This window comes from Astyanax mexicanus, chromosome 20, assembly GCF_023375975.1.
Source record: "Astyanax mexicanus isolate ESR-SI-001 chromosome 20, AstMex3_surface, whole genome shotgun sequence".
Lineage (NCBI taxonomy): Eukaryota > Metazoa > Chordata > Actinopteri > Characiformes > Acestrorhamphidae > Astyanax > Astyanax mexicanus.
Genome location: NC_064427.1, coordinates 38,175,835 through 38,197,352, shown reverse-complemented (window position 1 = coordinate 38,197,352; position 21,518 = coordinate 38,175,835). Strand labels below are relative to the sequence as shown.

The window sequence follows — 21,518 nt, the reverse complement described above, 5'->3', positions numbered from 1 at the left end:
GATTTAGGGTCACGATTCGATTCGATTCTCGATTTTCTTTTTTTTTCTTTTTTACAGCAGAGAGGCCTATGCCAGTTTTAGATTAGTCTATGATCAGTCATTGGTTTGATTCATCAAATCTACAATATCTTATTACAAAAGGTGGGCTTGATATAAGTGATGCAAAGTGATACAAGTGATCTGTAATACACCACATTAGGCACTAATGGTCAAATGTAAATAATTTAATTAAGATATATATGTAATGCCATCTAGTGGCTTTTTTTGGTAGCAGCAGTGTGCACTATTAAAACAGCAATGTGCAACATAACAAAATAAATAATAAAAATACAGGAACAGTCATGTACAAAATAATAGAACAATTAGAGCCTTAACAAACTGAACTCTATCCTACTATAACAGTTAAACATAAAAAATAAGACTTTAAGACTTTTTCGGTCCCTGAGAATGAGAAGTTTTGTTCTTTAATAAAGATATATTATTAACTTTATCTGAGAGAAAGATGCTCCTTAACGTACCAAAACTTTAACATATTTGAGGCTAGACAAAACAACTGTTATTTTTATATTTTCTTTAAGTTTTTCTTTAAGAAGATGAGAATGTCCACATTCTCTGGAGAAAGAGCTGCTCTTTCAGCAGTCACAATGTCCGCGGCGTCGCTACAGTGTGCTGATCCATTAGTGTAGCTTAGAGGGAGGGATCGTCGATCCTCTTTTTGACTACGAAGCTCGAGACCATGACATAATTTCGATCGATTTCGATAAAACATCGAAATCGTGACACCCCTAGCTATTACAATTAACAGCAAAATACACAGCATGCATGCTCTACCTTGTGGAGGTCCAGCTGTGCGTGGGGGGGCCCTACTCGGTCGGCTGGGAGGAGCAGGTTCCCCGTGGGTGGGAGAGGGGCAAGGGCTGGTGCGAGGGGAAGCAGCAGGGGACATCCCAGGACCCATGCCCAGTCCAGGCTGCAGATGCTGAGGGAGAATGTCCTCAAGCTCCTCCTCTACATCACCTTCAAACACAACAACATAATAAAAAATAAAAATTATACCATTACACATGACTTGATGTTCATTCTGACCCATTATAAAAGGTGCAGCAGGGAATAGATCCTTCAGAATAACTCGATTTTTAGTTTTATTTTAAACTGTTCAAAATGTAAGGGGTGTGAGACATATTGCAGTAATAAATATTAGTTTAAACTATTCCAAAGACCCCTATATATTTTATAAAATTATAGAACTGAATAAATTGGGTGAAAATATTAGTAGTAAGTATATGAGTAGAAGTAAAAAGTTGTCTGAAAAATAATTACTCCAGTATAGAAAATTATACTTCACTTCATTCCAAAGTAAAACCTTGTTTTATGATGACCTAAAATCATGTTTTAAAAATTGATTTGTGGGGCAAAAAGTGCCAGTATTAGCACTGAGAAAACAAACTGTTAGGACCAGACACTGAAGCAGGAAAGACAGTTTAAAAGATAAAAAAAAAACTACACATCATACTGTCTGAGAGATTTTGCACCGTTCATCCTTTTCTACAGTCACTGGCCTTGTTAGATAAACCTATGGTTAGATTACAAAAACTAAATTTGAATTATTTGTTGCTGTTCTTGAAGCTTGATTTACAGAATGATAAACATAAACAGAGATATTGTGAAATTTCCCATTATATATATATTTTGGATCATTTCAGTGTTTATATTGGTCCACGAACTGTGCATTTTTAATAATTGGTCTACCCAATATGTTACGCAATTCTACAAAACTGGAATCCTTAAAGTAATTGAATAGCAAAGACCTAAAACTAGTTAATGCAGCACTATATTCTGTAGAATCCCTGCTTTAAACAACAGGTTGCTTGTTCACTACATAAAAGGTATTTGTTTAAGGCAAGATATGTATATCCACTTGCTTCCTGTGCTGTAGCTTCCATAAGCACTGCATCCATCATCCCTTCTGCAGTTACTGACACAACCCAGTGCTGTAGTTATTAGGTTTTGTTCATGTAGCAGCCGGAGGTAGCATTTTTTCTCCTGGCCAAGCAAAGCCATACATTTTTCCATTCTAAGACAATTTAATTTAATATACAATGATCATATTCACAGCCCACATACCTTCCATGTCAAACTCATCTCCCATGTCAGTGTCCTCAGCGAGTAACGTCGAGCTGGCGGAAGTCGGGATGCTGCCACAGATCCTCTCCACACTCATCTCATCCTCTAGACTTTTAATCCAGCCAGGGCTTTTCAGACGGATATCTATAGTCTTTCCCAACACCTGAACACACAGTGAGGAAAGTTATCCATATGGCATTTCGCATGTGTTTGCATTAGGGGTGTCACGATTTAGGTCTCGAGCATCGAAGTCAAAAAGAGGATGGACGATCCCTCCCTCTAAACTACGCAAACGGTGCAGCACACTGTAGCGACGCCGCGGACATTGTGACTGCTGAAAGAGCAGCTCTTTCTCCAGAGAATGTGGACATTCTCATCTCCTTAAAGAAAAACTTAAAGAAAATATAAAAATAACAGTTGTTTTGTCTAGCCTCAAATATGTTAATAGTTTTGGTACGTTAAGGAACATCTTTCTCTCAGATAAAGTTAATAATATATCTTTATTAAAGAAAAAACTTCTCATTCTCAGGGACCGAAAAAGTCTTAAAGTCTTATTTTTCATGTTTAACTGTTATAGTAGGATAGAGTTCAGTTTGTTAAGGCTCTAATTGTTCTATTATTTTGTACCTGACTGTTCCTGTATTTTTTATTATTTATTTTGTTATGTTGCACATTGCTGTTTTAATAGTGCACACTGCTGCTACCAAAAAAAGCCACTAGATGGCATTACATATATATCTTAATTAAATTATTTAAATTTGACCATTAGTGCCTAATGTGGTGTATTACAGATCACTTGTATCACTTTGCATCACTTATATCAAGCCCACCTTTTGAAATAAGATATTGTAAATTTGATGAATCAAACCAATGACTGATCATAGACTAATCTAAAACTGGCATAGGCCTCTCTGCTGTAAAAATAAGAAAAAAAAGAAAATTGAGAATCGAATCGTGACTCTAAAAACGGAAATAAAATGAAATCGAGGATTTAAGGAATCGTGACACCCCTAATTTGTATTAGGACTTCCTAAAGGACTTCCTAGAGGAAGTCTGTTAATCACAATACTGGCCCTTACAAAAGAGGTGGTGCAAAATCAGAAAAAGCTGAATTGTAGATTCAGCTGAAATCCAATTACTTACTGTGGAGGCACTCAGTGAGAGCGCAGCCAGGGCAGAGTACCCTTCCAAAAACGTCACCCACATCTTTTCTTCCACAAATCTTTTAAAAAATTAATAAATAAACAGGCGATTATTAGAATCCAACAGTAAAACGTCTTTTTTTTTTCCATTTCATTCTTCATCATCACTCTGGGTGCCTATTGAATTGTCTGTGTACTGCATTTGTTTCTAGCCTTCATACTTCAAACCATAGACTGTACATAGCTGGACAGAGCATCGTCTCTCTAAAGTGAAGCCACCACAGGTCGGGTGCCCCCTGCTGTTCGGATGCAGAAAGCTGTGTAACTCCACCCATCCCCATAGGTTTCAATGTTAAAACAGAACAACTTTCAATCACGTTTTTTTCTAATATACTGTAATTCTACCTGCATTATTTAAATGCAGCAGCTAGTGTAACCTCTGCTTATATTGTCATATTTTATATCCCCACAGAATTCGTTTTTTAAAACGTTATTCAGCTCTATTAAAAAAAGGTGTGGTTATTGTAAAAGGGCTGCTTATGGGCGGGACCAATAACAGACCGTCAGCTCCGCCCCGCTCCGCTCTGCAGTCTGTGACCGCAAGGCAGCCCTCAGGGGCGGGGTTATTTAAATGAGTAGACGGTCTCTCCACAGTCTTTCTCCCTCCTCTGGTCTCTACTGCGCAGAATCGGGCGTCAGAATCGCCAACATGGAGGAAGACTTTGGCTTCATTTTCATTGAATGAATGGGAACGGCGACACGACGTCCATCTTTTTTTACAGTCTCTGCTTCAAACCACTAGGGGGCGGTATTCACTAGATGACATGCTGCCTAACTACAGCAGAAAAAGAAGATGGAAGAAGCTTTTACGGATTATGATGTCCTAACCTACTGACTACAAATGTCAGCTTGGATTTCAATTCATAGGAAAGGATTTACAGGTTTTGTCTCCAATACCCATTATCCAATGAATAGTAAAGAATTTGAATTTCTCTTTACTGGATGTCAATAAGGATCAGTTCTATCCACCAAAGCAGGCTTTAATAGGGAAGTAATTTGTTATAAGGAAATTACAGTAGTCAAACAATAGTAATTTGGCAGCCAAAGCAGCTTGTACCGAGCAACTGCTCACCCAGTCACTGTTCAGCAGCTTGGGCTTGGGCTTTAGGCTTAACAACATAATCAATTTTTAGGTCACCTCTTTACTAAACCCTTACCTGATCAGGATGACTTCTCCAAAGTTAGCAAACTTGTCTAGAAGCTCATCAATCAGAGCATCGTCAAAGTAGTCATCAGGCCCAGAACTGCACAGTGAGACCAAGATGGTCCCGTCAGGGGGACCCTGCAGGGCGATGACATCTTTATAAACCTGGTGTCGTGCTTCTGGATCCACTTCCAGGATGTCCACATCTATGACTGCTACTACTGGCCTAGAAGAGACAGGAAAAACAGTAGTGTTTATTAAAACAGTGACTACAAAATATACAGTTCTGATTGAACATATGCCTAGAGATCCAGGTCAATGCAAAACTCTTCCTCAATTAAAAGGTCCATGCATGTCTTTACCCTCCTGAGATCATTATTTTTTGTTCACTGTAGTGGACATAATCTGGGACCTATAAGTCAGACAGGTCCTGGGCTGTCCAATATTAGATATTCGTCTTCTTGTACATTACATTTTCTTTTCAATGAACAGCATTTTTTCAGTATCATGATTGTTATTAAGCAGAGGGCTGAGTGAGGCAGAAAGATTTTTGTTTTAAGAACTGTGAAGCAGATTTATATTTTTTGTATATATTTTAGATAATGCAAACCAGTAGGATGGGCATCTCTGAAAAAAGCATATTATTGTTCATTTTCCTGTTTTTTTTATGTTAATGATATGAAAAGGAGCGTTGACAAAAATCAACAAGAAAAATATAATACCTTGATATAACCCCTGCGTTCTGAGGCCAACAAATACCCGACAAAACCCAAGTTTTAGCTTTACAGCCAAATTACCTTATTTTTCGCACTATAAGGCGCACTTGAAATACTTACATTTTCCCAAAAACCGTCTGTGCACTTTTTAATCCAGTGCACTTTATGTATGAATCAGTCAGGTTGTAAGGAGCAGTAAAGTCACTCTGCTGATGTACAGCGTTATACAGGAGTTTCTTAGTTCCAGCAGTATTAGCATCACCCGCTAAGCGCTAGCCATTCGGCCATTCAGAGGTGAAAATGATCGGCCTGTAGTCTGCTGCTAACCCTGGCTAGCACTGCTGGAGCATCATTAGCTTACTGTGCTAGCCATTTGGCCATTCAGAGATGAGTATTATGCAGCCTGTGCATTTACAGTGTTAAAACAAGCTATGTGGGACGAACTGCTAGCTAATATTGACCTGGTTTACCGGAACACTCAGGGTTCCTCAGTGTAGCACTGTCGGGCGGTAGTTAGACGGCATTAGCGGTTAGTAAGTTGCCTTGTGTATGAAAATAGACTTTTATTGATAGTGCGCCTTATAATATGTTGCACCTTATAGTGCGAAAAATACGGTAAATTAAATGAACTAAAATTCTTAAAATTGTTATTAATTACACAAACAATTGTGAAAAGTTGTTTTGCAGTACCTGTGGTCAGAAGTCTTGAGCTCTGCTCTTCCATAGTACTTCAGCTCGCCAGGGCTCCACGGTAACTGCTCTTCATCATTTACTGGAGCTCCAACTACATTTAGCTCCAACTCCTCGGCTGGTGAATACACATACACAAACACAACAGACAGAGAGACAGACAGTCAAAAAGGTGTATAATACACAATTAAATTCTGTGTAATGAATACACTAAACTAAGAAAGTTTAAAACTAAAAATAATAAATCACACCAGTTTTGTCGAAGTTCCATTTCCTTCTCTTCCAGAGCACACGGTCAGTCCAGGCAGGCGTCCGGCACTTCTCGCTGGTGTCATAGTCATCAGAGAAAAGATCATACTTGTAAGTGGGAGCAAAGTCAAGCTTTCCTTCGATGAAGCCCCTGAATACCTGCAAGCAAGAGAGAAACAGGCTTTAGAAATGAAGATTCTTGTGAGCTCAGTTTGTTTATTACCTGATTCTTTCATTCTTTTAAATTAGGAGATGTAGAAGCTACAAGATGTTATCTTGCAATGAAGGTTGAACAGTGGCTAGCATGTTTAATGGCAACGTGATGTGAATCATCAGAGCTTAAGCTGATAGTGGGGTCTGATGTTGTTTGGACATTTCATTTTCGTGAAATTTAATTTATAAAATTCAGAAAATACATTAGAATTTAATGTGGAAGACCACAGGTCAGACCTGGCAAAGTTTAAGAGACACAATACTATTTCCTGCCCCATGACTTTGCTGTAATGTCAGTGTAATAAAACAGAAAAGGTGATTACCAATCCTGCGTTCTTCTGTTCCACAAGCTGGTCCCCAGCAATGAGGCCATCCCAGTTCTGTTGCCTGATCAGCTCTTTTACCTCCTCGTTTGGAATGCTAATGCGGTAGTTGAAGTCCCCACACCAGAACACATAATCATGGGAGTACAGCAGACGACCCTGGATACGAGAAGAAAAAATATATATAAGAGGAAAGTTTCTGATAAGCATACAGACCTACATTACAAATTTCATCATTCCTCACCTATATGTGATTAAATTTACTGTAATGCTATCGAACCACCCAGACACTTTTGTAACGGACAAGGTTTATTTGTTTTTTTGTATTTTTTTGTTATTTAGCAAATGGCTAACTGAAGAATTTCCCTCAATTTTTTAATTCCTGTCCACTAATCACATCACACTACCAATGCTGGCAAGATAAGAGCTTAGCAACTACATAAAGCTAGCCAAATAAATGTAATGTACTAAATATTTAAAATGACGGTATTTATACTATATAAAATGGATTCATATTTTTGTTGCAGTAGTATATTCTTATAATAAAAAATAAATGTTTTGTAATATTGCCAAGAATATTGTTATCACAACAAAAAAGCCATATTTCCTACCGCTAGCCAACACAATCTTTCATGTTAGGTTAGAAAAAAGGTTTGTTTTTATAATTCCAATATTTTAGAAACTAAATTGTAGATTGTTTTTATTTATTTGTTAACAGCTAAGATTGACCTTTTTTTAAAGAAAAGTACAGTCACTTAATGTGCAAAAAATAATTATTTCAGCATGGGTAATGTATTAATTGCACATTTTTAGATCTAACAATTTTCTCATCTAAAAATAATTTAAAATCTGACAAATTTAATTTTTTTATTTGTTTAATTTAAGTTTTATTAATTTATAAGTTATAAAAGACAAAGGGTCATCCTAATGCAGTAGAGATGTGGGTTATTTTGCAGTGGGAAGTGCTGTGAATTAATTTACACTTCGATTTCTCTATTTAAAAGTGAAATAAAAAAAAAAAATACATTCATGCTGCCCAACATTATGGTTAATCATTAAATCCGGCTCTAATTCAGACCGTCCCTCATAGGAAACATCTCTTTTAGGTCAAAAAATACTGAACTGTTATTATGAATTTCTTTATGAGAAGAAATGAAAAGAAAAGAAACTTCAAAATTGATTGCTATATAATTTATATGGGCAAAAGTGTCAGACTGGACAGCTGAATTTGAGTTGACTGGCAAAATGATTTGCTGGGTTAATTACCATGGGGAATGATAGTTTACGGGTGATCTCTGCGTAATCGTCATTCCTCTCTTTGACCTGCGACTGTCCAGCAGCGAAATGTGAGCACAAGAAACAGATACTTGTAGTATGAAAGAGCATCCGTATTGCTACTCCTCCTTTGTTCCCAGTGGCTCCACCCATACCGGTCTTAACAGTGTCTACAGCAACATCTCTGTACGAGCAAACAAAAAAAAAAACATTATTATATTAAAAACATGATGGAGGAAGTGTCATGGCTTAGGCTTGCACAACTGTTTCTAGAACGGGTTCTAGAACTGTTCTCCTGGCACCTGCCAAACTGAAATTTGTCCATAGGTTGCCAGTCAGAGATTGAGTGATGAATGTGATTTTAGGGATAGTTAGATCACTTTTATTCCCATATTCCGTTAACACCCAAATGCCTGTAATAACTGATGGGCAAACTTTACTGCCAGCTTCCTGTGTAGTGATTAACTGTTACTCACTACTTCCCTTTGCAGTTTGAAGTTCCCTTTTGTTTAAACTGAACACTTTCACTCTGTACAGACTGGAACCTGAATCTAAATCTGTATATCTGTATTCCCAGCATAGTCCATTTAACATGGAACTACTGGGGTGACTGTAAGGCAGGGGTGTCCAAACTTTTTTTGTTGGGGGCCAGAAGGAGAAATATATTTGAAGTCATGGGCCAAAGACTCTGTAATAAAACAAATAATGAAATATACCACTTTAAATAATACTTTTTTCCTGATTATTTCATTTACACACCATTTTACTTGACTTACTATCTTTATCTTTGACAGTGTTGTGTAAACTAAGATTTTTCAAATTGATGTTTAATTTCATGATGTCTCTTAATATTAAACTCCTTAATTATGGCAACCTTTAGAATTTTTGGCCCGTTTTTCTGCGCTAGAAATGCGCACCCTCTCCGCTTTTAGACTCTTTGGCCCGTTTTTCTGCGCTAGAAATGCGCACCCTCTCCGCTTTTAGACTCTTTGGCCCGTTTTTCTGCGCTAGAAATGCGCACTCTCTCCGCTTTTAGACTCTTTGGCCCGTTTTTCTGCGCTAGAAATGCGCACCCTCTCCGCTTTTAGACTCTTTGGCCCGTTTTTCTGCGCTAGAAATGCGCACCCTCTCCGCTTTTAGACTCTTTGGCCCGTTTTTCTGCGCTAGAAATGAGCACTCTCTCCGCTTTTAGACTCTTTGGCCCGTTTTTCTGCAATAGAAATGCGCACTCTCTCCGCTTTTAGACTCTTTGGCCCGTTTCTGACACCTAGCGTTCAAACTTTGAATCTCACATTATAAAATCCTGCTTAACAGCAGGCCAACTTTCATTCTATTTCTAAAATACCTCGCGGGCCGCTCCAAAAAAAAGGAAACGGGCTGCAAATGGCCCGCAGGACGTAGTTTGGACACCCCTGATGTAAGGCATCAGAAACTCAAGACTACAAACACCAGAGAGGGTTTTTTATCAGGGGTCATCATTAAATCATTAGATTGGCTGCTTAATGTAGTTACTATAAGCAAAACAATGATGATTAAATAAATAAAAATAAATGTATGTGTGTTTTTCCATGTATGAATATACCTGATAAAAGGAGCGTGCTGAGGCCGAATGAAGACAAAGAGACAGACCCCCACCAGCTGCTCAGAGGCCAGCAGCACATACTTATGATCCCGTGAGATGTTCTTCTGCAGTTCTGCTGCCCACAGTTTCTGATTGGTGGTGCTGTGACGAAAAAGGGGGATTATTAATTTCTCTTTAATGAAAAACCTAAAGATTTTGATCAGGCATGTAGCGATAATGACGTTATTGACTTATCGTACAATATATGGGCATAACATCATATTGCTCATTATGATTTAATAAGCTGGTATGTAGACTGTTTAAAAAAATCTGATTTACTTATTAATTATATTTACCACATATTAAAATTACAATGTCTAAATATTTTTCTAATAATTAAAAATGTATTGCTTTTTACAACATCATAATGCTAGCACATTATCCTCACTTCAGTGGCATAAAATAACCTAATAAATAAGCTATTTCTATGGCTATATATTGCCCATACATAATTTTAGGGTTATTTAAATATTTAGGTACTTTTTACTGAAGGATGCTATGCTGTGATGAAGAAATTATTATTTGAAGTGTTTTTTTTTTCTCCATTTACCTTGCACTAACAATGTTGCCAGCATTCAGCTCCACCATTTCCTCAAAGCCAATAGCAAAGATATCCACAGGATGAGTAGCTTTGCTGTCTATGAAGCAAAGAGACAGCCATCAGAGATGAGACAACCTGTTTACAGTACACTAAACATCTGCAACAGTGTGCAGTGTTTCCATAACAAGGTTAAAGAAAAACATATCTAACAATCATAAAGAAAAAATAAAAACAGTACACACACCTAGGACACACTTTCTCATTTAATGTTTTTTTTTATTATTATTTCTTTATTTTATTTATTTTCTACATTATAGATTAATATTAAAGACATAAAACATTAGGGATATATGGAATTACGTAGTAAACTGTAAAAAAAAAGTGTTATTTCTCCACAATAATCCCCTGATCTAAACCTGATGAACTGAGATGGTGATTTGAAGTGATTTAATTGAGATGAGCTGGAGCTTCACAGCGTGAAGAAAAAGCAGCAGTTATTGTTCAGCACCTCCAGGAACTCCTTCTTTAAAGATGCTGAGAAAACTATTCCAGGTGACTCTCCCTCATGAAGACATTAAGAGATTAAAATACCAAGAGAGTGCAGATCTGTCCACAAAGAAGAATCTAAAATATAAAATATATTCTGGTCTGTTTGACACTTTCTATTTACAGAATAATTCTACATGTGATCCTGTATATCTTAAATATTACATTTACAATGTAAAAAATCATAAAAAGAAAGAAAGCACGTTAAACGAGAAGAGGTGTGTCCAAACTTTGACTGGTACTGTATTTATATTTGAAGAAATCTCTTACCCTGGAACTCGGGGTGGCCAGCAATCTTAGGAGCATCAAGCAGCCAGTCATTGAGGGTCTGGTTTCTGAAAGCAATGCTGCGGAACTGTTTGCCCCCGTTCACGTTCCACGTGCCAACACATACGCGGATCTTTTTGGGCTTGGTGTATTTGTGGTGGTTCTGGCACATGCCCAGCAACACTCTGGGAGATGCTGGAAACACATGAGCACAGTCAAACAACAGTCATACAAAAAAATGTTTTTATTGCGTCAGCAATAAAACCTACAATTGAAAACCCTACATACACTCATCATCAAACTAGCTGCATCCAGATTAGGGGTGTGCCATATCGTATCATATGTAATAATATATGCAATAACAATTAATTAATTAATAATACGATATAAAAATAATAATATTATTATTATTATATTATTACTATTATTATTATTGTATTATATATATTATATTATATTATATATTATATATATATGATATATATTATATTATATCTTTTATTATATTATATATATATATATATATATATATATATATATATATTATATTAAGTTATATATATTATAATTATATTATTATTATAATTATTATTATAATTATATATATATATAACAATAGCCAACTTTCACCCACTCCCAATTACCACATCAGGGTACTACTTTTTTGTTTTACTGTTTTTAGCAAAAGAAAAATTCACACTGTTCTCATTTCCCATTATATATCTACTAGAGACCGATTATATCTGTCCAGTATCATTTAATTTACTTTTATCCTGGATATTTGGAGATATATGGAGTGCGTTATTCTTAGTATCATGACTGGATTCTATGATCATTGACTTCTGTTACAAATCTGATAAAATTCTTATATATTTTTTTATATCTCAGTTAGGGGTGTGCCATACTATATCCTATTGTATGCAATAATATAATTTAATTTGTATTGTGCTGCAGTAGTGTATTCTTGAAATATATTTTTTAATTAGTGTTTTGTCATATCGCCAAAAGTACCGTTATCGCAGAAATACCATGAAATATATTGTTATATTATTTTAGAGCCATATCGCCCACCCCTAATCCACATGGAATAAAATGCCAGTAAATAAACTTGGTGGGTATTTATGCTAGATTGTCATTAGTTAAAGAATGGCAGATCATATTGAGGTAAAATCTGGCTTTAGCATTGGAGGAGATATAATATTGTGCAAATATTGTGTACGATTTCGTTCTAACAAGACAATGCTCAGCCAGATACCACTGCAATCTCAAGAGCGAACTCTTACTTAGCAAGAAACGCACAAAAATGTGGTAAATGCAAAAAGCATGCACAAAAACCCAGAGAGAGCGTACACACAAGGTAAACATGTCAAAGTGCTCTAAATTCTGGCTCTACTTCAAAAGATTCATCCACACTTCATTTTCTTTCACACTGTTTGATGTGCTCAAATCTGAGGAGCTTGCTCTCTCTCACGCTCTTCTCTCTTTCTCTACCCTGAGACATTATAATACAGTAAAAAAAACACTAATCTGCCAGACCTAAATACACTATAAATACTGTCCCCTCACAATAATAAAGGCAACTGTTAGCATTAAAAAAAAAATCATGATAACTAATTTTTAAAGTAATAGAATTTTGCCATTTAATTTAATCTAGTGCTGATATTTCATAAAAAAAAACTGAACTGCATCCAGCAGTATGCTCTGGGAAAAAGATTTATAGCACAATAAATCTGCTGTTGTCCTTGTTCTTAATAAAGCACCACAAACATGATCATTGTGTGATTGTTCCAACAAGATCCAAAAAGATGGTAGCCTCTCATGATGACAGAAGGAGAATGAGACTACTCATGCCTGCTGTTAGAATATGCTATGCAAGAAAATTTTCTTTTTTTTTTTTTGTATTGTTCGGATATTGGTATCGAGTTTAAAGTATTGTATCGGTATTGAAAATTTTAAAACAATACCCAGTCCTAATAAAAGCTTCACCCCTACTGCACAATCTGAAGAAACTGCATGAGAATATTCAAGCTGCATTGGAAGGATTATCATAGGACACCATTAGGAACCTCTACAACTCCTATGTCACACACTACGGTGCTCTCTGCAGTTATAGCTCAATAAATATGACCTAAACTTGTCCATATCAGTCAAAATGTTCAATCATTTACTGCTCCTTGTAACTTTTATCGTCAATCGGAATAGCAATGCCATCCAACCATTCTTTTTGGGTGCAGCTATTTTTGCAACTATTCCTTTGATGATGAGTGTAAAGAGGACAACTAAAAGCATGGCCATGTGAAAAAAGAAAGGAAAAAAAAGTACATATGACAACAGTTTGCTTAAGTTGAAACACACATGAAAAAGAATCTCACTCTGACAGGGTGATAAAAGCAGAATGTCGTAAAATAAAATAAACAGGCAGTCACAATGGGGCTGCTAAAATGAGGCATCGTTAACATTTACGACTGAGCTGCACATACTGTACCTGATTGTAAAATGGGCTCAGAGACTAACCGTGTAAGCAGGAAAGAAAGAGAGAGAGAGGGAGGGAAAGAGGTAGCATGATTAGCGGTTAGCCGGCAAGGCAGATAACAGTATTAGCACAGAACATTTTCAGAACTAATCTCGCACGCAGGGCAGCTGGAGGAGGCAGATTAACTCGCTAACACAGGAAAACTCCCCTTTTATCCCTCTCTGCTTTAAGGAATCAGACCTGTATGACAAGCTCATCTCCCAATCCTCCTGTTCTGACTCTAACAATTTAAAATGAAGGTGTATATATAATATTTAAAAGCCTTAATGGCCTTGCTTAACAATATCTACCAGTAGTACATGATTATCAGTTATGTTTGCTCAGGAGCACTCAGATCAGCCAACAGAAACAAGTTAGCCATATCATACATGGCAACCTTGCTTAAACATGGACAGTTGGCCATTTATAATACAGGCCTAATCTTTGGAACTCCCTTTCCAGATAACTAAGGGTCCTTGAAAATATCTACATGTTCTTTTTTCCTTTAAAAAATGTATTGTTTGGTACATTATATCCTGCCTATTCCTTGTTGTAAAGCAATTTGTAATACTTTGTTTTGAACAGGTGCTATATTAATAAAGTTCACAATTATTATTAATACACACAAAAAAAGAGTAAAAAAACTTTCACAAATACATTCAAATTGCATCTTGCAGTATAATAAAGGCCAGCATATGATAATGATTTGCAAATCTAATCTGAAGCAAAAGCATTAATTAAAGCAGCACTAGGTAGGATTTCCTTGATTTTTTATTTTTTTTAAAGAAGTAAAATTACAGCTTGAAACTCACTGCAGCGCTGCATTGAGGTGTAATAGGAGGAATAGCGGTGCTCTCGTGTCTGTGCCAGAGCTCCTCTGAGCTCAAACCAGACTCTAAGTTTTCCGAGGCGGCCGCAACCAACGCTCGCGAGAACTGCGACCTGCTTTCCGACCTTCAGTTCTAATGAAACATTTATTACACTCTGCAACTGTAGGGGGAGCCCAAGAGCACAAAATCTCAATCCCACCTAGTAGAGCTTTAAGTAGCTTAAGCTGTGTTCCAGTGGCGACTTTTATCCTATATTAAAAAGCACTTATGCTATGTTCACAATGTTATAAATGAGAAGAGTAATGGAAATTCTATTAGTATAGAGTACTTAGAAACTTCTGGTTGCGTACCATAAAGACTGCTGGTGGTAAGCAAGGCTCGTGCCTTATCAGCCAGGTCACTGTTCAGAGTGCTGCCTAGCCTCAGAATATCAATAGCCTCCTGCTTGGAACTGTCAAAGAAATTGTTCTGGATGGTCCGGGTGACCGAACGTGCTCCATCTTTCAGCTTTCCAGTCTGCAGAGTCACATGTAAAAGAAAGAGGAAAAAAGAAAACACATAAGCACATGTGAAGCACGAGAGGAATGATATATATATATTTTATTGTTAAACAGAAAATGACAAAACATTGCAAAAAAAAAAAAAAGAACATTGACTGTTCAATACATAAATGCTAGCAATGTATCTGTGATGACGTGTCCTCAGGTTTAAGGCTGAGGAATAGCCCTATCTAATCGGGTGAAAACAGAACAAACTAAATCTGACAGCACAGACAGTGATGCACTCTTTTCTCTCTCTCTCTCTCTCTCTCTCTCTCTCTGTCTGTCTCTCTCGCAGCCTCTTTTTATTAAACATCATCAGACACACAGGAGAGCAAGAACACAGATACAGAGACACAGTGTGTAAAGACTCAAGCCACAATTACTGGCTTGTCAACTTACCAAACAGGTAGAGAAGTGTCCAGAGGAAAGCAGAGAACAATAGCACACACACATTAAGAGTTAAAGAGACAGACTCAGATCCACACAGATGTATAAGAAAACCTTAAAGCTACAGATATTTGGAGTCAGTAAACTGACTGCATTGTACCAAGTGTAACAGACTACCAAGTGTCTGTAGTTGGGTCTGGCCTGGATTGAACAAAATGAATGCCAATGCAAAAACATTTTGCTTCATAACAGTGTCTTGGGTAAAGATATAGCCCAAGAACTATTGTAAAATACAAACTGATACTATCAGACTTAAGATGAACAAATCCGTGACTGTGTATCCACCCTTAGTTAATTTGTATTTCCAGGAAGGCTTCCTCAATTACTAGGACAAATTCAGTAACATCAAAAATTGATTAAAATTTGGCAGCACATAGTTATTCTCTTGTTAAACATCATATTTCATTTCTTTGTCATTAACTTTGAGGTGACCTCTAGTGAGGAATTTTTGAGATCCGGTGATCCTGTTTCAGGTTGTTTTAATTTGGTGGAGGAGTTGGCAGAGAAGAACGACAAGATTTTGGCTCTTACTCATGAATATTCCTGACATGCAAACGCCTGCAATGCCTTTGATTGGCTAACAGCACTTTAACACTCCCTTCAAGGATCTGCAGTGGGCGGTCGATAGCTGAGGAGGCCATAAATCCTATTTTACGGGTTGACGTCATACAAGGAGATTTTCCAGGGTAGAAGAACAGTTTCACATGCAGCATGCATATTGCATATGCAACTCTGAGTGACCTACTGTATTTTAAATAGAGCAAGTACTAAACACTTTCTAGCAAAATTACATCTTTAAACTGCATGAATTCTAAATGTGTTTTAGAATCTTTAAAAGGCTGTGTATGATTTCTATGATCTTAAACTCAGGCACGAAAAAAGCTTCTGGAACAGCTACAAATAATGAAAGACACAGAATAAAACAACGACAGAGGAAACTGTACCTTAGCCTTGCCATCCAGAGCCCCTGTGCCAGCATAGATCTTGCTGACAGAGTCGCCATTGACGGACCACATGGTCCGGAACACTTCCTGAAAGCGTGCTACCAGCTGGGGCTTCTCTGTAAGTCCCATAGCCTCTAGTTGCTGTGGCAGCATCTGATCAAATGACAAGTGTATAAAAAAAATCTATTAAACATGAGGATTATTTGATCTCCACAGAACATTTATTTAGTGTTAAACTGGAAGGCAAAAACTCTGCCAGTGTAAACAGCAATATGGACACACCTCAAGTGCAAAGAAGGCTTGGACACTGTTTGTCCTGTCCAAGCAGTCTAGACAATTGACTCGAGTGGTTCCAGTCTGGCATCTACAAGGAAAGAAACAGAAATTACACTTTGCATAGCTGTGGATTAAGCTGCCTAGGAATGCTGGGATCAATGAAACCCGTGAAGGCCTCAGTTCAGACCGAACAAAACTATTGTACAATCCACAAGAAAAAAAAAAGAAAATGTGGCTACGTTAACACACCATGTAAAGGTAGCCCAAATCTGATCTTTTCTATCATGTGTGATACATATATATGATATCTGTGTGGCAGTGTGAACAGCAATGAACACACTGAATGTGACATTTTTGATTTAAATTAAAAATGTGAATTTGTGGCATTTCAATATGTGGCATTAAGTAGATAGCCAGATTGCAGTTCATGCTTTTATGTCAAAGAGAACAAAAAACAGGCATTAGGATATGTGAGAATGGATGACTTCGGTGTGAGTAAGGGTTTCAGAGGTGGGAAAATGAAGCAACGGACAATATATATTTGAAAAAATGTCTTTGTTTAAAGCTCACCTTCCGTCGTTTTTTCTTTCATTTTAAAATGTCTAGTTGTGGTCTCTAGTATGAATGAATGACATGTGAGCCGTTTTTGTAAAAAAAAAAAAGTGCTCAGGTGTCTCTGTATAGCTCTTTTTTAATGGACTGTTTTAGGGGTGTGTCCAAAATGACCGGATTCCAGCTTTGCTCATGAATATTCATACATGCAAACAGCATGCAAATATCTCTCCTCTGATTGGCTAGGAGCACTGCGACGCCCCTCCGCCGCTCTGCCGCTCACTGCCTCCCACCTCCTAACTGATGAGCGGTGATGTTGCGTCGCTTCAGCTCCGCCTCTGGGAGTTTCTCGAGCCAAGGTGGGCTGGTCTGTGAGTTTCTGCCTACGTAGGCAGAAAGATAATTCAAAATTCACCCGTTTTTCGGAGGGGGGGAGGGGGGATTTCTTTGCTTAGCTCCTGCAGACAATGGGGGCTGCAAAACAGTTTAATGTGCAGGTGTACACATTCAACTCGGAGAGACCTACTGTATTCCACAAAAAACAAGAAAAATCGGATTTTCGCGGAAGGTGAGCTTTAAACATAACTAAGTGTGCGATCCTCTTTAAAGGCTTGGGTCAAAACGGCAGTGCTTGTAAAGAATTGGCTGAATGTAGTCACAGCAAGAAACAGCTACAGTGTCAAAGAAAACAATTTGTTTTTAATAAAGCAAAGTTTAAAGGAACAAAGAACGCAAACCCAAAATGCCTCTTATACTTTCAGCTCATATGCATTCCCTATGACAATCCCAGCTGTGAGTGGAATTTTTTGACAACTCCTATGATTTTGGAGAAAATGAAACCCAATCTTCACGTGAAGCATTCCTCTTTGGCCCACATGAATCACTTTCACAGCGCAAACAAATGTTAGATAGGAAAAAAATGAAGAGATTTAGGCTAATTTACCTGCTGTTGAACATACTCATACTGAATCTTATATACAGGGCTTGGACAATGCAACTGAAACACCTGGTTTTAGAGCACAATAATTGATTGCGGTGACGGACAGTTCTGGTGGAAACAGGAGAGTTGAGGTGCACATTGAATTCTGCGTGATTTGATCAGCCGTGGTTTTATGTTTTTTGGATACAATCCGGGTTAGCACCCGAACATCCCTTTCAGTCAGCTTCCTCTTACAGCGTCCACAGTTAATCCTGTTGGATGTGGTTCATCATTCTTGGTGGTGTGCTGACTTATTACCCTGGATACCGTGTCTCTTGATGCATCACAAAGACTTGCTGTGTTGGTCACAGATGCTCCAGCAAGACGTGCACCAACAATTTGCCCTCTTTTGAACTCTGGTATGTCGCCTATAATGTTATAGTGTGCATTGCAATATTTAGAGCAGAACTGTGCTCTTACCCTGCTAATTGAACCTTCACACTCTGCTCTTACTGGTGCAATGTGCAATTAATGAAGATTGGCGACCATGCTGGTCCGATTTAGCCATGAAACCTAAAATCCCACACTAAAATGATGACAGGGGTTTCAGTTTCATTGTCCAACCCTGGTAAATTGTATGTATCTACTCACCTTTCAATTCCAGTCTCTGCAGAATAATAGAAGAACCCACATTCATCCAGGAATTTGTTGATCTGCGGTTTCAGTACAGTGCTCAGCTTCTCTGTCTTTCCTCCTTTGACCATCTGGTGGTAGTCAAAGTTCACCATCTTCACAGCATGTGAATGCTCTGAGGCCTTTAGGTGACTCTGTTTGGGGGCAGAATTAAAATATGTGATGATTTGTACCAAACATTTTGCCGACTGCACCCATGGACATAATATCTGCTGAAATATTTTAAACAAAAATGCATTTGGAAGATGGCTAACCTGGAAGGCTTTGCTGAGCATGTGCTCCCCCTCCTTCATGCCCAGTAGGTTAATGATCACCTGTTTGCCGTAGAGCCGTCGTAGAGCTGTAAAGTGCCTGCACAGGAAATTACACAGGTAAGTTGGAGCGTGTAACTGTAAAATTTTAAAAAGCCTTGATATTTAAGCGGTACATGCACGCACAGGTAGCACAGTGAAGTCTAAAAGTATGTTATTATGAACTCAGCAGACAGACATAGTGTATGGCATTTAGATAGTGTCAATTTACTGCCATTAAAAGTGGTTCAAATTACTTGGGGACACTCTAGACCAGGGATACAAAACTTAAGTGCCTCAAGTCAAGTTTGGTAGTTGCCTTATCTCTGTGGGCCCTATCCTACTCCCTGTGCAAGGTGGAAAACAACAGTTTTCTCTGAGAAGTGCAAAAGTGCTGAACCATTTAAGTAGCAATCCGCCAAAATCAGAGCGCACCTGGCTCTTAAAGGTAATGGCAAGTGATGCGCTGATTGGTTCATTGAATGTTACGCCATAAACACACCCATGATTAATTAAGAGAATTAGAACTTGCCTTGTGTTTCGAGCCGCACAAGGCATACTTTTCCCGTCATTACGATAGCAGAGACACACTGACATGCCCTATATCAAGCTGCTCGGTTGTCGGCTCACCTATAGATTGCTAAATTAGGGATCTGTGTGTCTGGCTGAGTCTGTGCCATTTGGCTCTATCCTGCAGGTTGTTTTATCATTTAAAGCTGAGAGTTGAACAGAGATTTCAAGTTTTGTCCTCCTGATCAGGTTTAAATCAGATCAAATAAGCACTTGTACAATAAACAAGACAAATTTTTCAAACATATACACACTACCACCTTACAAAGCTAAAGTTGGCTTCTTTTTAGGCAGCCAACATCTGTTTAGCACATAGCGTAAACTTCACAGACTGCTGTGCAACTCATCTTGATACCGTTTTCTCACCCAAAGCCATTTATTTTATATTTCTTTCATTTTACTTAAGTTACTCATATTAGTGTTTACTCTGAATTTCCTAGGTAGAGAAAGGTGTGTGTATTTGGGGCATGTTAAGTTTGGTTTAGCAGGGCGTTGGAGTCAAGCATCAGACGCTGACACAGAATCACTTGGTAGCCAGTTCACTTAGAGGAAAGTGCAGCACCCCAGCTCTGACACATTAGCTAACAGATGGTTGTACATGTGGCAAGCAGCATGATCTAGGACAGGGGGGTCGGCAATTAAGTTTGGCCGCGGGCCAGATTTTTTCCAAGCCATTACATGGCGGGCCACAAGCACTTGGGGGGGAGGGGGGTTTGGGGGGGGGATTGGCGGGCGCGGTGGCGGGAGCGGTGGCGGGAGGGCGCTCTTAAAATGACAAGCAGACATTCAAGTGGGCTGATGTGGGTGAAATCTGTGGACTGACCATTGGGGGCGCTATTAATGATATACCTGTTTGTTAAATAAAAAAAAACAAACGAATAAAAAAAAAAATAACGGAATAAAGAAGCTAGCAGTTATCTAACAGCCCGTGGCTCTATCAAAAAATCTTTAATAAATTTTTCTGTTTTGGAAAATTAAGTTTCTAAATAAAGAGCATTTTTGAGACGGACAGTCCGATTTATTTTTTTTTCATTATAGTTCAACCTCACGGGCCAGATGTTTTTTGCTTGCGGGCCGCATCTGGCCCGCGGGCGCCTATTGCCGACCTATGATCTAGGATTTGAACTGGGATATCTCACTGAATAATTACAATGCATAGAAACCTTATCCAATTTGCTGTTTACAGGGGACCAACACTTTATCAATTAATATTTTTTTCTGTAGTTCTTATTATATTATATTTTATTTCACTGTATACAGATTGTATGATATTACATTTTATTTACTTCTGTTTTCGCCATTTCTGTTGCTTGCTGTAACTTGGCTACTGTAATATGAACATTTCCCCCTGGGATTCCTTCTGTGTCTGGTAATTAAGTGATGAGTTAATTCAGGTGAGTTTGAATAAGGCAAGTACCAAACTTTTGAGTTTAAGTTGAGTACCCCTGCTCTAGACTGTGATTAATCAGACATGTTAGAACATGGAAAGAAATAGCAAGAACAAAAAACAAAACCAGATACAATAGTGTTCAGTGTAGTCTGGAACACAAGTTTTTAAAACAAATATTACATTCACATTTCGATTATGTGGCAAGGGTAATAAGGAAGAGGATGACTAAGACTATTGTAAAGAACCAAAGTGGGTGGGATACAGATCTTAAACACGTCAGAGTAAGAAGAAGGAAAAGGACAAAGACGCGTACACTGTGTATAGGTCTCCTTTTGATTTTAACACTGCTCATTTTAGAACTCTGAGGACATGACTCACTAAGTGTAAGACTGCCATTCTGTGTTTTATTTTGTCAAGGTCCTCGCTCTCTTTTAAAAATAAACTTTAATTATTCAAAGAATTACAATAGGAAAATTGGAAACCAAACAATGTAAAAAGCCTGCATTCTATTTACATTTAAAATACTGACACAGATCCCTTTTGTAATGCATCTAAACTAGGTCTATGCTTAAGTTTTCCTTTTATTTAGTTTAAGCTACGTTTATAAGAAGATTTACTTTTGAATTCTTGATTGACAGCAAT

At 37.8% G+C, this 21,518-nt stretch overlaps 1 protein-coding gene across 12 annotated transcripts in view; it reads right to left on the bottom strand.

The window, feature by feature from the left end:
- Window positions 1-21,518, bottom strand: part of synj1 (synaptojanin 1) — a 47,310-nt gene that overhangs the window by 10,754 nt on the left and 15,038 nt on the right. For 8 of the 12 annotated variants that reach the window (XM_022681451.2, XM_049468916.1, XM_049468918.1 and 5 more), the window contains exons 8-24: window positions 18,881-18,977; window positions 18,585-18,760; window positions 16,469-16,550; window positions 16,187-16,339; window positions 14,604-14,769; window positions 13,397-13,420; window positions 10,915-11,106; window positions 10,108-10,195; window positions 9,519-9,659; window positions 7,928-8,120; window positions 6,662-6,820; window positions 6,128-6,284; window positions 5,877-5,994; window positions 4,484-4,696; window positions 3,268-3,346; window positions 2,125-2,287; window positions 832-1,017 (exon numbers count right to left, since the gene is read on the bottom strand). In XM_022681451.2, coding sequence (XP_022537172.2) covers window positions 832-1,017; window positions 2,125-2,287; window positions 3,268-3,346; window positions 4,484-4,696; window positions 5,877-5,994; window positions 6,128-6,284; window positions 6,662-6,820; window positions 7,928-8,120; window positions 9,519-9,659; window positions 10,108-10,195; window positions 10,915-11,106; window positions 13,397-13,420; window positions 14,604-14,769; window positions 16,187-16,339; window positions 16,469-16,550; window positions 18,585-18,760; window positions 18,881-18,977 — 2,387 coding nt within the window. The remainder of the gene's footprint in view (window positions 1-831; window positions 1,018-2,124; window positions 2,288-3,267; window positions 3,347-4,483; window positions 4,697-5,876; window positions 5,995-6,127; window positions 6,285-6,661; window positions 6,821-7,927; window positions 8,121-9,518; window positions 9,660-10,107; window positions 10,196-10,914; window positions 11,107-13,396; window positions 13,421-14,603; window positions 14,770-16,186; window positions 16,340-16,468; window positions 16,551-18,584; window positions 18,761-18,880; window positions 18,978-21,518) is intronic. The other 4 variants (XM_049468912.1, XM_022681453.2, XM_049468913.1 and 1 more) reach the window with 2 other exon arrangements.